This window comes from Mytilus galloprovincialis, chromosome 4 (genome assembly GCF_965363235.1).
Source record: "Mytilus galloprovincialis chromosome 4, xbMytGall1.hap1.1, whole genome shotgun sequence".
Lineage (NCBI taxonomy): Eukaryota > Metazoa > Mollusca > Bivalvia > Mytilida > Mytilidae > Mytilus > Mytilus galloprovincialis.
Genome location: NC_134841.1, coordinates 104,147,351 through 104,162,113, shown reverse-complemented (window position 1 = coordinate 104,162,113; position 14,763 = coordinate 104,147,351). Strand labels below are relative to the sequence as shown.

Below are 14,763 nucleotides of genomic sequence, written 5' to 3'. Positions count from 1 at the left end.
CATATATGTCATCTGAATTTCCATTAGAATGTTCACTATTGCTAAAATTGTAACAAATTCTTAAAACATGTAAAAAAAAAAAAGCAACAAAATTAAACAAAAAAAAACAAGACATAGCTGTTTATTTTTATATAAATATAAAAAGTTCTTCCTGTAGGAGTGTAATACAAGAACCAGATTTTTAATGGCATTTAACAATTATAGAAAAATGAATAGATGTCTATCTACCATGTCCACCAATTCTATTTTTATGCTTAGTGTTCCTTAGTGGAATGGGCATTGAGTTTTACTCTTGTCCGTCAACATACATTTAAAATTTATTGGAAACAAATTATAGATTTTAGTTATGAACCTATAATTTGGATGCTTATTAAAAAAAACTGAATATAAAACCATAAGTCGAGGGAAAACAAACAACTCTAATGTTCACAATAAAAACAATGACAAAACTACTAACGATTTACAGAAAACTAAAGATAAAGATGTTATGGTGGAGTGACATATAATGAGATAAAGTGGAGATAAGTCATAACACATTGATTTCCAGAAAATATACAGGAAAAGGAAAGTAGAAAATTCTGAAAATCAAATGGGGAATTTTATAAATTTGAAACCTGTGATGACACTACTGATCTTTAATACTTACATAATACTTTTAACACATAATGCTTTATACATCCAGAAATTAAGAACCAGCGACAATGGATGGTGGGCGTGAAAAAAAGAGGAAACCTAAAAACCCATCAGATGATGTATCCAAGAAACGACGGTTACATGGTGTTGATGAGTTGAAGGAGATGACAGACAGGGATAATGATACATCATTAGAAAGGGAGGAAAAAGAATCACCTACAATGGCACATACAGATAAGGAGGATCCTTCTAAAGGTTCTGGTAAGGGAGTTTTATAATATCAGTCATATTCAAGGCAAAAAACAATAATCATGATAATAGCTGACTGACTATTACAGTGACATAGGGGCGTTATTATAATAGCTGACTGACTATTACAGTGACATAGGGGCGTAATTATAATAGCTGACTGACTATAACAGTGACATAGGGGCGTTATTATAATAAGCTGACTGACTATTACAGTGACATAGGGGCGTAATTATAATAGCTGACTGACTATAACAGTGACATAGGGGCGTTATTATAATAGCTGACTGACTATTACAGTGACATAGGGGCGTAATTATAATAGCTGACTGACTATAACAGTGACATAGGGGCGTAATTATAATAGCTGACTGACTATTACAGTGACATAGGGGCGTTATTATAATAGCTGACTGACTATTACAGTGACATAGGGGCGTAATTATAATAGCTGACTGACTATAACAGTGACATAGGGGCGTTATTATAATAGCTGACTGACTATTACAGTGACATAGGGGCGTTATAATAGCTGACTGACTATTACAGTGACATAGGGGCGTTATTATAATAGCTGACTGACTATTACAGTGACATAGGGGCGTAATTATAATAGCTGACTGACTATTACAGTGACATAGGGGCGTTATTATAATAGCTGACTGACTATTACAGTGACATAGGGGCGTAATTATAATAGCTGACTGACTATTACAGTGACATAGGGGCGTTATTATAATAGCTGACTGACTATTACAGTGACAGGGGCGTTATTATAATAGCTGACTGACTATTACAGTGACATAGGGGCGTAATTATAATAGCTGACTGACTATTACAGTGACATAGGGGCGTTATTATAATAGCTGACTGACTATTACAGTGACATAGGGGCGTTATTATAATAGCTAACTGACTATTACAGTGACATAGGGGCGTTATTATCTTGTCATAAAACTTATTTGTTATGTAATACATTATAGTCATTTCCCACCAGTCATAGAATATTTATATGTATGCCATTCCATGAGTAATATTTATTATTGAACAATTTGAGTATATTGGGCCAGGGGCGAATCCAGCCATTTCAAAAAGGGGGTTCCATCCATATGTCCCCATTCAAATGCATTGATTGGCCAAAGAAAAGAGGGGGTTCCAACCCCAGAACCCTCCCCCTGGATCCGCCACTGTTGGCCGTAGTACCAAAAACATCAATGACGTTGCCCTATTGATATAAATCAGTAGTAAGTTATATTGCCTTTATACAGCATTACTAATTGTATAAAGCTTTATATTTCAGAAGACAGATCGATATACGCGAAGCATAGATGCTTTGTTCTTTGAATGCAGATACCTTTAAATGCAACAGAAGTTTTTGTCTTTCATATGTCGATTGTCGTTGAAACAAGGAATATTTAGATCTGCAATAATTTTGAATTCTGGAACCTTGATTATAAATAAATGAACAAAACTGAAGAGGATTAGGCTAAACATGCACCCATTGACACGGTTAATTTAACTTTTGCTAATATTTCAGTATGAACTAACTAACCCCTCCTGATATGCTGATAACTGAATAAACTCTCCCAAATTGGGTTAGTTTTCATCATATATTTTTTGTCAATTTTCCATCATTCAAAAATCATTCCTGATTTGAATAATTCCTTGTTTTGACCTCATTTCATGGCCTAGCGACTGCTTGAAAATGTTTTAAGTTAATTGTTTTGTGAATTACTTCCTCGTTATAAGTTATAGGCCTAAAGGTAACAGTATTATATTTGGTATATGCGATGCTGGCAAGGTCTAAATATCTATCAGACATGGTTCACCTGGATGGGACCTCATTTAATGGGTTTGTAATCAAAGTTTAGTTTTCTGGTGAACTACTAGAAGCAATTGCATGGTCAACTATATTTGTTGTATGGAATGATTGTCATGTGAACATTTCTGTAGGGTTCATATGATAGTGACCTCTTTTTCATTGTTCATTAATATAGTCTAGCTATGTTTAATTATACCCCTACTTTAAAAAAAGAAAAGGTATACTGTTTTACTTTCTAGCTGTTAGTCAGAGAAGTCATTACTTAAGCCTCGGTCACACCTTACAGGATAGCACGAACGGACGCATAACGGATGAAAATAAAAGTTGTCCGTTGACAAAATTGTTATCTGTAAAATAATAAACTGGACGTGTAACGGATGCCAAACGGACACACCCCGGATATGCAACGTACAAGAAACGGAAACATACTGGACAGAATGGATGTCAAAGTACATCCAACGGACGAGTACCGCATAAAACGGACACCTAACGGAAGCGTACTGGATAAAACAGATGAACAATACACACGGAAAAGTTAAAGGCCACAATAATAGTACATGTACATCGCATAAATAATCAAAATGTTTAGGTGTAACTGGTTTTGGTTTATTCTTCAAAATACCGCAAAAGGTCAGTGTCTGACCTGAATAAGAGCTGCTTGCTTGTGAAGAATTGCCCTTACTCTAAGGTCGATTATGAATAATAAGAATTCATGAAACTTAAGAAATCTGACATACCAATAATTGGCATTTATCCGTTTCAGATCCGTTCATCATCCGTTTTATCCATTATATGTCTGGTAGAAGTCCGTTTCTCATTCGTTCATACAAAATGGAAACGAAACAGACAAGTACCATACAAAACGGACGCCCAACAGACGTTCAACGGACATTTTATCCGTTTAACGTCTGTTCAAAGTTATCAAAATTTTCCAAAATTTTCCACCGGTCAGAATGGACGTCGACCAATAAAACGTACGCCTAACAGACATGGAACTAATATGGAAGGACGTCTAACGGACATGACCCGATTGAAAAATTTTTAGGCGTCCTTTCGAGCTATCTGGTAAGGTGTGACCGAGGCTTAAGTTATAAAACTTGTCTAATCCATTTGTCATTTTGAACAGTAAAATATGTTTAAAATAGCTGTCAGTCAATCTCTCAGCCCTTGCCATGGATATTATTCGTCACATTTTTCTCAGGAACTACAATACATTTTTGAAATTTGGTTTCAGGGTTCATATAAGTCAGCTATACTGGATGATGCGTTTACACATTTATCATTTAGCATCTTCCTCTCTACAGAAATATTTGGTGTCGGTACGTTAGCAGTAGCTCACAGTCTCACTTGTTTTTTAAAAATTTTATTCACAGACCAAGAAGATTCAGATGGCGAGACAACCTATGAAATGAATCGACCCACTTTACTGCGACAACTGCAGACTATCCTAGGGGAATACCCAGATGATGAACAAATGTTGCGTGTAAGTTTTTATACGACCTCAAAAATGTTTTTGCATTGTATAATGCTAACATGTTGTTGTCTGCGTCATTGTCCAAAGACACATCTAGTTTCCAAACAATAACTTTAGTTTACGAGTATAGATCTCTTTGAAATTTAATAAGAAGTTTCAATACCACAAAAGGAAGGCTTGGTTGATTTTAGGGATGATGGTCCCACTGGTTTACAAATTGTGGGCTCAAAAGGGCCCCAAAACAAGCATTTTTAGTGGAAGAAGACGTCAAGTCTTCTGAAGACTTAAGGGGCTGACCTTTGGCATTGAGCCTCCGTATGCCGCATTCGTTTCGTGTATTACAATTTCATAACAACTTAAGATTCCTGACACCGATTTTTACACATGATTAGGCATCTGAATCATTTAATTTGTAAATTAGGATTGAAAAACAATCACTATCGTAAATATGACCCTTTTAATTATGTAAATTATCATATTTCATCTCATCCACATGAACGTTATTTGGTCTTTGTTTATTTGTCACAGGATGTTTTAACTGTAGATATTTGTATTACGCATGCGTGAATTTGGTATCGGGACAACTCGCCCTGTTTACAAGTTCGCCCTTGAAGTTACGAATTTGCAATCCTGCAGACAAGAAGATTTTGTTTTTTTGTAAATAAAAAGGATATATTTCTTATTAAATTGTTGTCATAATTCATTGTTTTCCTTTGTCATGTGAATTAGATGCCCTTCTACTCCAAATGGTTTGAATCTATTTATAAAATTATTCAAGACTCAGTTGACAAGAGCAATACGTTGCTGTTTGGAGAATGTGATTAAAATCTAAGCTCATAGAAATAGAAATATAATTGAAACTCTATGTACCTCCTTCTGAAGAATGTATTGCAATATAAATATAAATTCCTTTTGACAAGAGAAATCTGACTTTTGTCAGAAATATTTTTTTCATGTGCAAAGGTAATCACGTGTGTCGGCCATATTGGTTTGTTTACAAGTATGTGAAGAACCATGACCTAAACATAAATAGTCTCTGAAAGCGTATACTTCAAGCAATACTATTTTATCAATCATGAATATTTTCATAAATTTAAATTTGATTATTTAAAGAAATAAAATTATAACAATTACGATTTTTGATAAGAGATTCTACACAGACATGCTGTGATCTATTTATAGCCAAATTAGTTTACCTGTGTGAAAATGTAAATAATTTGTTTACTAAACAAGTAAAGACAAACTATGGATGGAAGATAATAATTTACATAAATATTTCAGGACATTTAATTGATTTTAATAAATATAGGATTTAAAAACTGCAAGTGGAAACAAATTTATTCATTAGCTACATAATCAGCTGATAATTTTATTTCACAAACATCGTGGTGATGTTATTGATAAAAATCACTCCATCAATCCTCCAGCCCTTTCACATATTAAGCAATAGATCTACTTATTATTGTAGAATATTTAATGAATATACATTCATCGTCTTATTGAATATATCGGGTAATCACATATTTTTAGCTGACAATCTGGGTATCCCATTGGCCGGAGTCTACTGTACTACCAAAAACATGATAAAGATAGTAAATAGTATTTTTTCACTAATTTATTGACAATTTATTGACATAATACTGGTTGTAACATATTTTATTTTTGTATTTAGGTTGGGACCCCCCACCCCACCCCCACCCCAATTATGAGTGGTGTCCCTTAAATGAGGGACTGTCCCTAAAACAAGGGGTCATTTTACTGTTGAAAAAAAATAAAGTACATTTTGAAGATTTTTATTAAACTCAAAAGTGGGAAAATTCATATTTGGAACAACTTTTCTAAATGAGGGGTCAAATTATTAAAAAAGATATATAAGTTTAGAAACAACAGAAAATTCTTTTGACATGTTTTGACTATTCAGTACTAAATAGATGCATATAGTTCTTGGGGAAAAGTTTCATCAAATAATATGAATATAAATGACTTTTTTGGTGCTCATTTTTTACAGTGGGTTATACTGATCTTCCAGTTAGGTTAATCTCATTTGGAGTGTTGTTCCCAACCTGTTAAAGGTCCATCTTTGTACATAATTTAAAATTGGAAATTTCAACAAGCATCTAATATTCTTACTCTGGAAAATAAACCCTGGTCTGCTAGCTTCATGTATATTTTTTCTATCGAATTAAAACTAGAATCATGCAAACAGACTTAAGAAAAAGGCATGTAAGTTAATCATACAAATATGACACTTTTTCTAGACAATCCAGATCGTGCAAAATACATCGCTAAAAATTGTAACCTTTAAAAAAAAATTTGTGCAGGAAAAACCCATATGGGAATTGGGAACTTTCAAAAGTTGGCGGGTATGTAACGAGCCTTACTTTTTTAAGCTCCATTTGTGGGCAATATGTTTTCTAGTCTGTCCGTCCGTCCTGCTTCTGGTTATAAAGTTTATGGTCGAGGTAGTTTTTGATGAAGTTGAAATCCAATCAACTTGAAACTTAGTACACATGTGTTCCTTATGATATGATCTTCTTAATTTTATTGCCAAATTAAAGATTTTACCTAATTTTCATAGTCAACTGAACATAGAAAATGATTGTACGGATGGGAAATCCATGTACTTATGACCTTTTCTTGTTTGAAGAAAAAAAATACATTATAACGATAATGGAACAAAGCAGCCTGGGTTAGTGGGGCTGCTTTTATGGTAATTCAAGTTACCTTTTATTCACCTTCTTCCACTTCAGAGCTATCAGCTCTTTGATTCTACTTTCAGGATGATAACTTGTGTATAAGTATTTCAATTGCTCTGAGATAGCACCACAATGTTTAATATACCAAGTAGAAGGTTTGGATTCATTTTGGGGTAATATGGTGTCCCAAAATTCCAGAATTAAGGGCCTAAAAGGGGTAAAAAAACAATAATTTTTGTAGTTTCTAGACAATAACTTGTGTGTTAGTGTATGGATCTCTCTCAGACATTGTACCACCAAGTTACATACCACAAATGGAAGGGTGGGATTGAGTTTAGGGGTTATTGCCCCATTCATGCAGGAAAAATGGGCCATTAAAGGGCCAAAAAAAACAACCATTTTTCTAGTTTCCAGACAACAACTTGCGTTTAAGTGTATGGATCTCTCTGAAATTTTACAAGAGGCCATACTTCAAAGGAAAGGCTTATATCAAGTGTTGCAGTAATTGCTGCGAAGGGGGGTCTAAAAGTTTGAAGGTTCAAATGTTTGAAGGGGTTTAAAAAAAATAACTTAAATTTCAAATTACAAACTTGAAAAGTTTCAAGAAAAGAAATCTTTAATTGCACAGTATTGACCAATAGATTTGTAAAACCTTGACTTTTGTTATGTGTCAGAAACCTATGTTAAAAATTTGATCACAATCCTAATTCAGACAATATCAAGCTTGAACATTGTGTCCTAGTTTGCCCAAGCTGTTCATGGTTTAACCTCTGCCGTAGTATCAGGTTGCGCTCAGCGAAGCATTTTATTTATCTTAGCTATACAGTTTTCTGTCTATCTGTCTGTCTCCTTCTGTCCGTCTGTCTGCCCATACATCATGTATGTCAGATCGGCAAAATAGTTTCCTTAAAAAAAATTCTTCATGGTTGAAGATATTGATTACATATTTGGTGTGTTGTTTTATTATGACAAGTTTCACATCAACTTCCTAATTTCTTATGATCTGATGATTTTGTGCAGAGTTATGGTCATATGACTTAGAAAATTCCAGAATTATCAGTTTTCCACACTTTTTTTTGGGAGGGTTCAATGGCAGGTATGATTTTGCCTTATATATTATTTGTTATTTCATTAACAGGAAATGGTACAGAATGCTGAGGATGCTGGGGCAAATTGTATGAAAATCATGTACGACAGCAGAAGTAGAGATCCTGGAGGAAATTCTACAATTAAACAGTATTTCAAAGTAAATAAGCATAGTAGTAAACATAAAACTTCATTTTCATATATATACACTTCAGATAGTGAATCTTGTTATTTCACACATATGTTGTCACTGTAATGTAAACTGTTTTATAAAGAAACTTTGATACAATGAGAGAAATATCACAATTTATTTTAAAAACAAGGTTTTTTTATACGCCCGTCAAAATTTTGACGGGACGTTTTATGGTATACAAATGTCCGGTGTCCATCCGTCTGTCTGTCCGTCCGTCTGTCCGGCGTAAACATGTCGTACCGTTAAACTGTTAAACTGTTAAACAGGGGAGGGTTTTTTTACATGTCGCGCCGTATCTCAAAAATAATTTATGATTATTGCTTAAAACTTTACACACTTCTTTGTTATATTAATCTAAAGATCTGATTACTTTTTGGTTTTGATTCAAAATTTTATTTTAGTGATATTTAGTTTTTTGTAAAAAAAAAAACAGGGTTGGGGGTTTCACATGTCCCGCCGTGTCTCAAAAACAATATATGGTTATTGCTTAAAACTTTCTCAGAAACTATTTATGATTATTGCATAAAACTTCCACACAAGACGTCGGGCGCATCATGCGTTCATGGCGCAGCTGTTTATTTTTGTTCATTTTCTCTTTGTTCATTAAAAATTGACAGAAAATTGTGCTAGAAGAATGTTTTCGAAATACTGATACATAGAAGACTAATAGTTCTGAGGTCAAAATGTTTAAGATCAAGTTCAAAGTTACTAAAAATAGATTAAAATTCATACCAAGAGTAGTTTTCAAATGCTTAATCATATTTAAAGTTTCTCTGATATTTTTGTATTGAGATCCAAATAAAAAAAACATCCGAACAGTTTAGGGAGAACAAGTAGCCATTTAAAACTACCCCCATCAGATGATTCCCATTTTCGGTAGAGAACACCTGACCTTAAATAAAGTACATCCCAACTCTCCAATAAAATTTAAAGTGGGAAATTGCATTAGAGATTCTGATTTGACATTGGTCTATTTCGGCTTCTTTAAATTGGATCAATCTTTCAAGATCAGGATCTCCATGTTGTTCTTTCCTTAATGCGTTGAGTGGTATGTATATTTCCATTATGTAATAAACTCAGAATGTATTGATGATCATCACAACCTCTACATTGTGCGTATGTGACACATCAAAATCTTCTGATTTGATGCCTGTTACATTAATACCTATCTCTTTACCAAGGATTTCGTTCTCAATGTACTGCTGCTCCTTTTGAACAACCTTTTCACAATATCTACAGTTTGTGTCAGAACATGGTCGTTGAGACAAGGCATCAACATTCAAATGACTTACCCTCTCCTATGTTCTATGACAAATTCATATTCTAAAAGAACTTCCAACTACCTTCTAGTTGACCTTCAGGATTTTTAAAGTTTTTTAACCAACGTAATGAGCTATGGTTGGTTCTGATTGTAAATTTCCTACCATACAAATAACAATTGAAATGGTGCACGCACAACACCAAGGCAAGCAATTATCTCCTTGTCACACAATAAGAACGTTTAGCACTATTCAAACTTTTACTAAAATTTCCAATTACACGCTCAGTGCCTAATTGCAGTTGAAATAATACACCTCCAATTTCAAATTGAAACTTAGTAAGTATGTTCCCTATGATATGATCTTTCTAATGCCAAATTAGAGATTTATCTCATATTCATGGTCCACTGAACATAGGAAATGATAGTGCAGATGGGGTATCCATGTACTTGGGACACATTCTTGTTGCAGAATCTGTTGACACACCTTGACTTGAAATAACATGACGTAAAATTAACACCTGTGGTTTTGAAATAAATGGCACTTATCTGGATTTAATTTCAAACTTGCATCTTTAATTCGCAAGAAAACCACTTGCAAATGTTCTAGTTCATCCTGAAAAGAGGGACCAAAGACAATTCATTAAGATAAACCAAACAGAGTTGTGATGTTAAAACAGATAAAACACTTTCTATGCCCCACCGATGATAGTAGAGTAGAGGGGCATTATGTTTTCTGGTCTGTACGTCCGTTCACCAGGATTCAGGTTAAAGTTTTTGGTCAAGGTAGTTTTTGATAAAGTTGAAGTCCACTTGAAGAACTTAGTACACATGTTCCCCGTGATATGATCTTACTAATGTTAATGCCAAATTAAAGTTTTGACCCCAATTTCACGGTCCACTGAACATAAAAAATGATAGTGTGAAGTTCAGGTTAAAGTTTTTGGTCAAGGTAGTTTTTGATGAAGTTGCAGTCCAATCAACTTGAAACTAAGTACACATGTTCCCTATGATATGATATTTCTAATTTAAATGCCAAATTAGAATTTTGATCTCCATTTCACGGTCCAATGATCATGGAAAATGATAGTGGGAGTGGGGCATCTGTGTACTATGAACGCATTCTTGTATTCCAATGCATTCAAAAGTGACCGAGGTATTGCAGAGACCAAATGGCATTGTCACCCATTGCCAGAACCGGTCATCTCCAGTCACAAAAGCTGTTTTAGGTTTGTCTTTCTACTTGACCTCTACCTGCCAGTACCCTTTCCTCATATCAATGGTTGAAAACAACTTTGTGTTTGAGAGAATGTCAAGGAAATGATTGATTCTTGGTAAAGGATGTTCATCTTTGACAGTCACATCATTTAACCGCCTATATTCGATACAGAACCAAATTGGTCCATCTTTCTTTTTAACCAAAACTATTGGCCTTGACTATGAACTCTGACTTGGTTCTATTACACCCATATTTTTCATTTTCTCTATTTCGCTTCTTACTTCTAAACCATTTGCAATTGGAACTTGCCGAGGAGGCTGGTTTGCTATTGTTTATTTCATGTTTAAATATATTGGTCCGTCCAATATCTGTTGAAGATTTTTAAAATATATTTTTTAAAGTCTGATAGCATTTTTTTAATTAGTATTTTTCTGCACTGTGTTCTTCTTGTGATAAATTTTAAAACAATGAGTCCAAATTGGATGGAACTTTTGAATTCCTATTTGCGACAGAACAACTGGAGATTTGATGGGTACTGTTAACTTCAACAATGTATTAATCAATTGCAGCTGATCGACCGACCCTTCTTCAAGACTACATGTAATATCATGCATCTAATACTTTTAAAGGGATATGCGTGCGGTCAGTTTTCAAAGGTGATCTTGCCAAAATCATATGATTTTTTCAGTAAATCTTTCTGATGGTTCAATCATTATGGACTCTGATTTACATAAAACATTACTAGGAATACCTGTTAAGATTACTTATGTAACTAACTGTACTTGTTTCTGCAATAACGATCTTACAACATCATTTATCCATACATGAAGCAAACAACGGTATCTTAGTTTTATTATCCATTGTCAGATTATAGTCCTTTATAGAAATATCACATCTGTGTTTGGCTAAAAAATCAAGTATCCCTTCATTTCTAATGTCAGCAAACCAAACTTCATGTTCAAATGGCTCATCTGACTAATGGAATTCTACTTTACATTTACAAAGAAATGGGGTTGATTCCCCAAATGCCGTCACCTAATTGGGTAAGTGAGATATGATATCTGATCTGATTTAGTTATGGTTGCACCAGTATCAACTAACTTTTTGACGGGTACATTATTAATTTTACTATGTAGTAAAATCCTTCTTCATTGGACCAAAAAGTTCTAACTTAAATTTCATTGTCTTTTTAAAAAAGGCCTGCTTTCTGTTCTGACCCTTGGACAGACCCTTCCTAGTTTTCCTCAGACATTTGACAACTGTGAATTCAGATATTATTGCGAGGTTTTTATTATTTCAAAAATTGCAACAGAGTTGTAAGCGCAGTAATTTAAACTCGCATTTAAATATTTAATATGAATTGAATAGGATTTTCCTTAAAATCGTTAAAATTAAAAGCACATTTCAGTCTGAAATGAAAAAAATTGCAGTATTAATGCAAGTAATAATTTATGAATTTACAGTACCCTCTGCTTTGGGACCATCTGTCTTATCTTGTCCCTTGTCATTTTCATTTTGTTAGAAAAAAATTATTTCCAGGTCAATTGTTCTGTTTTTGTCCCTTAATGCTATTGCAAGAGGTGGCTTATTAGGTTGATAGTACATCTTGTTGAGATAATTAGCATTGACAAAATAATGCTACTAACAAAAGGATATATCAAAAAGATATAAAGAGCTATTTGCACAAGTTTGCTAACATAAATATTTTCTTTCTCATTTAAGTATTTGATTAAAAAAATGAAAAAAGATGTTTTTGCCCTTAAATCATTTGATGTATGACTAACATGACTGAAGCTGATAAATAGTTACTCCAAAATACTAAAGAAGACCTTTTGTTGTAGACTCCTGGTATATTTGTGTACAATGATGCCATGTTCTCAGACGATGACTGGAAGGGAATCATCAGTATTTATAACAGTGTGAAAGAGAAGGAACCACTAAAAGTTGGACGATTTGGTCTTGGCTTCAAATCAGTATTTCATATGACAGGTATGTTGTGTTTTATTTGAAGAAAACCAGGGAAGCATATAAGTTTCCAGAGCTGGATGCAGGGTTTGAGGTCTGAATCTGCCACTGGTGTACCAAAAGCTGTATATATTTCAGATTGTATCTGTCTCTCCATCAATATTATCTAGTTAGCACATTTCACCTACAACATATTTTTTGAATGTTTCATCTCATGTAGTAGTTCTTTTTTATGTTTTTTGTAACAAACCTTTGTGTTTAACCATGCATTGCAAGAAAAGTACATTTATTAAGAAACTGTTCTCAAACTAGTATCAACAAATATGCAGACATTGAGGTTATTAATAAATTCTGCGATTATGACCTCAGACTTATTTTATTAAATGTGAAAATGGTCAATGCAATATTGTCTTTAGTTTGTCTTTACGCGCCAAATTATAGAACAGATAGAAAATCTTTCTTTAAAAAAGTAAACAATTTTATAAAAGAAAATTCTTTAGGCATTACTCTGGTTGCAGGTGATTTCAATGAAGCTTTGAAGACTTTAGATAGGAAAAGCTTAAATAAAAATACGAAATTTTCTGAGCCTGTTAATAGTTTAAAAGTTCGTATGAAAAATCATAATTTTATAGATATTCGGCGTATTTTACATAAAAGCACACAACAGTTTACATGGAGAAGAAAGGATACGATACAAGCTAGTAGGATAAAGATTTAATTTTAATTGCTAAAGTATTTCAGTCTCTTGTTGAATATTGTAAAATTAAGCCGGCACTGATTAAGGTGACTGACCATCAAGCGATATCCGTCTATTATGGGACAATCTAAAAATTGAAATTAGAGACTAATCTATTCTATACTGTAAAAGAAAATCGAAATTATCAAGGGAGACAACAAGAAAATTAGAAAGCAAATTAGAACACATAATGACAATCAGAGATGAACAATTAAACGAAGATGAAACACTAACAAATAATATAAAACAATTAGAATTACAATTAGACACAATTTATGAATATAAAGCAAAGGGGGCTCAAATTAGATCAAGGGAGAAATGAATAGAACTAGGGGAAAAGAATAATTATTATTTTCTGGGATTAGAAAAACAGCGACAGGTAAAAAAATCTATTAACAAACTCAAAAATGAAAATAACGAGGTAACAACAAATCAAGAACAAATTTTAGAAATGATTAAAAACTATTATAAAATATTATATACAACCACGGCTCCAGATAAAGATCTACTGCATAAATATGTAGGTGATACTGTTATGGAAAGGGAGATAAATGTAAATGACTTTAAAATTTGTGATGGGGAGGTTACTATAGATGAATGTACTAAAGCTATTAACACGATGAAGTTAAATAAATCACCTGGTCTAGATGGTTTAACATTAGAATTTTATAAGACAATGTGGGAAAAATTAAAAACAGTGTTAGTAAAAGTTCTAAATAAGGGACATGAGGAAAAACTTCTTTCATATACACAACGAACAGGTGTTCTTACTTTATTATTCAAGAAAAATGATCCATTATCTTTAGACAATTATCGTCCAATATCATTTTTAAATATAGATTTGAAAATACTCTCTCATGTTTTAGCACAGAGACTAAAAAAACTTCTTCCTAAATTAATTAATGAAGATCAAACCGGATATGTAAGAAATCGTTTTATTGGATTTAATTTACGGCAAATCCAAGATATAATGGACTATGCAGAATCAAACAGAATAGATGGGGCTATAATTGTTGATTTTACAAAAGCTTTTGATTCTTTGGAATGGGAATTTATGTAAGGTGTTCTAAAACATTTTGGTTTTAATGAATCTTTCATATCATGGGTGGAAACATTATATAAGGGAATACAGACGTGTGTAATAAATAATGGAGGGGTATCCGAAATTTTTAAAAACTCTAGAGGAATCTGTCAAAGGGGGCCTTTATCGGCTTTACTTTTTGTTTTATTGGTCGAAATTATGGCCGAGCGATTGAGGCAAACCTCAGACATTAAAGGTTTTCGTATAACTATAGATAATAAAACACATAGCATCAAAATATCACAATTAGCTGATGATACAACTCTGTTTTGTAGTTCAAAATCAGATATATCTAAAGCTATGAATATAATTGAAACATTTGGCTCTTTCTCAGGCCGTAATAAAACAGAA

At 33.2% G+C, this 14,763-nt stretch overlaps 1 protein-coding gene across 3 annotated transcripts in view; it reads left to right on the top strand.

The window, feature by feature from the left end:
• LOC143073715 (sacsin-like) overlaps positions 1 to 14,763 on the top strand; it is a 48,964-nt gene that overhangs the window by 16,392 nt on the left and 17,809 nt on the right. For 2 of the 3 annotated variants that reach the window (XM_076249479.1, XM_076249477.1), the window contains exons 2-5: positions 683 to 894; positions 4,078 to 4,187; positions 8,013 to 8,120; positions 12,472 to 12,619. In XM_076249479.1, coding sequence (XP_076105594.1) covers positions 702 to 894; positions 4,078 to 4,187; positions 8,013 to 8,120; positions 12,472 to 12,619 — 559 coding nt within the window. In that variant the 5' untranslated portion in view covers positions 683 to 701. Of the gene's footprint in view, positions 1 to 555; positions 895 to 4,077; positions 4,188 to 8,012; positions 8,121 to 12,471; positions 12,620 to 14,763 lie in introns of those variants that run through there. The other variant, XM_076249478.1, reaches the window with a different exon arrangement.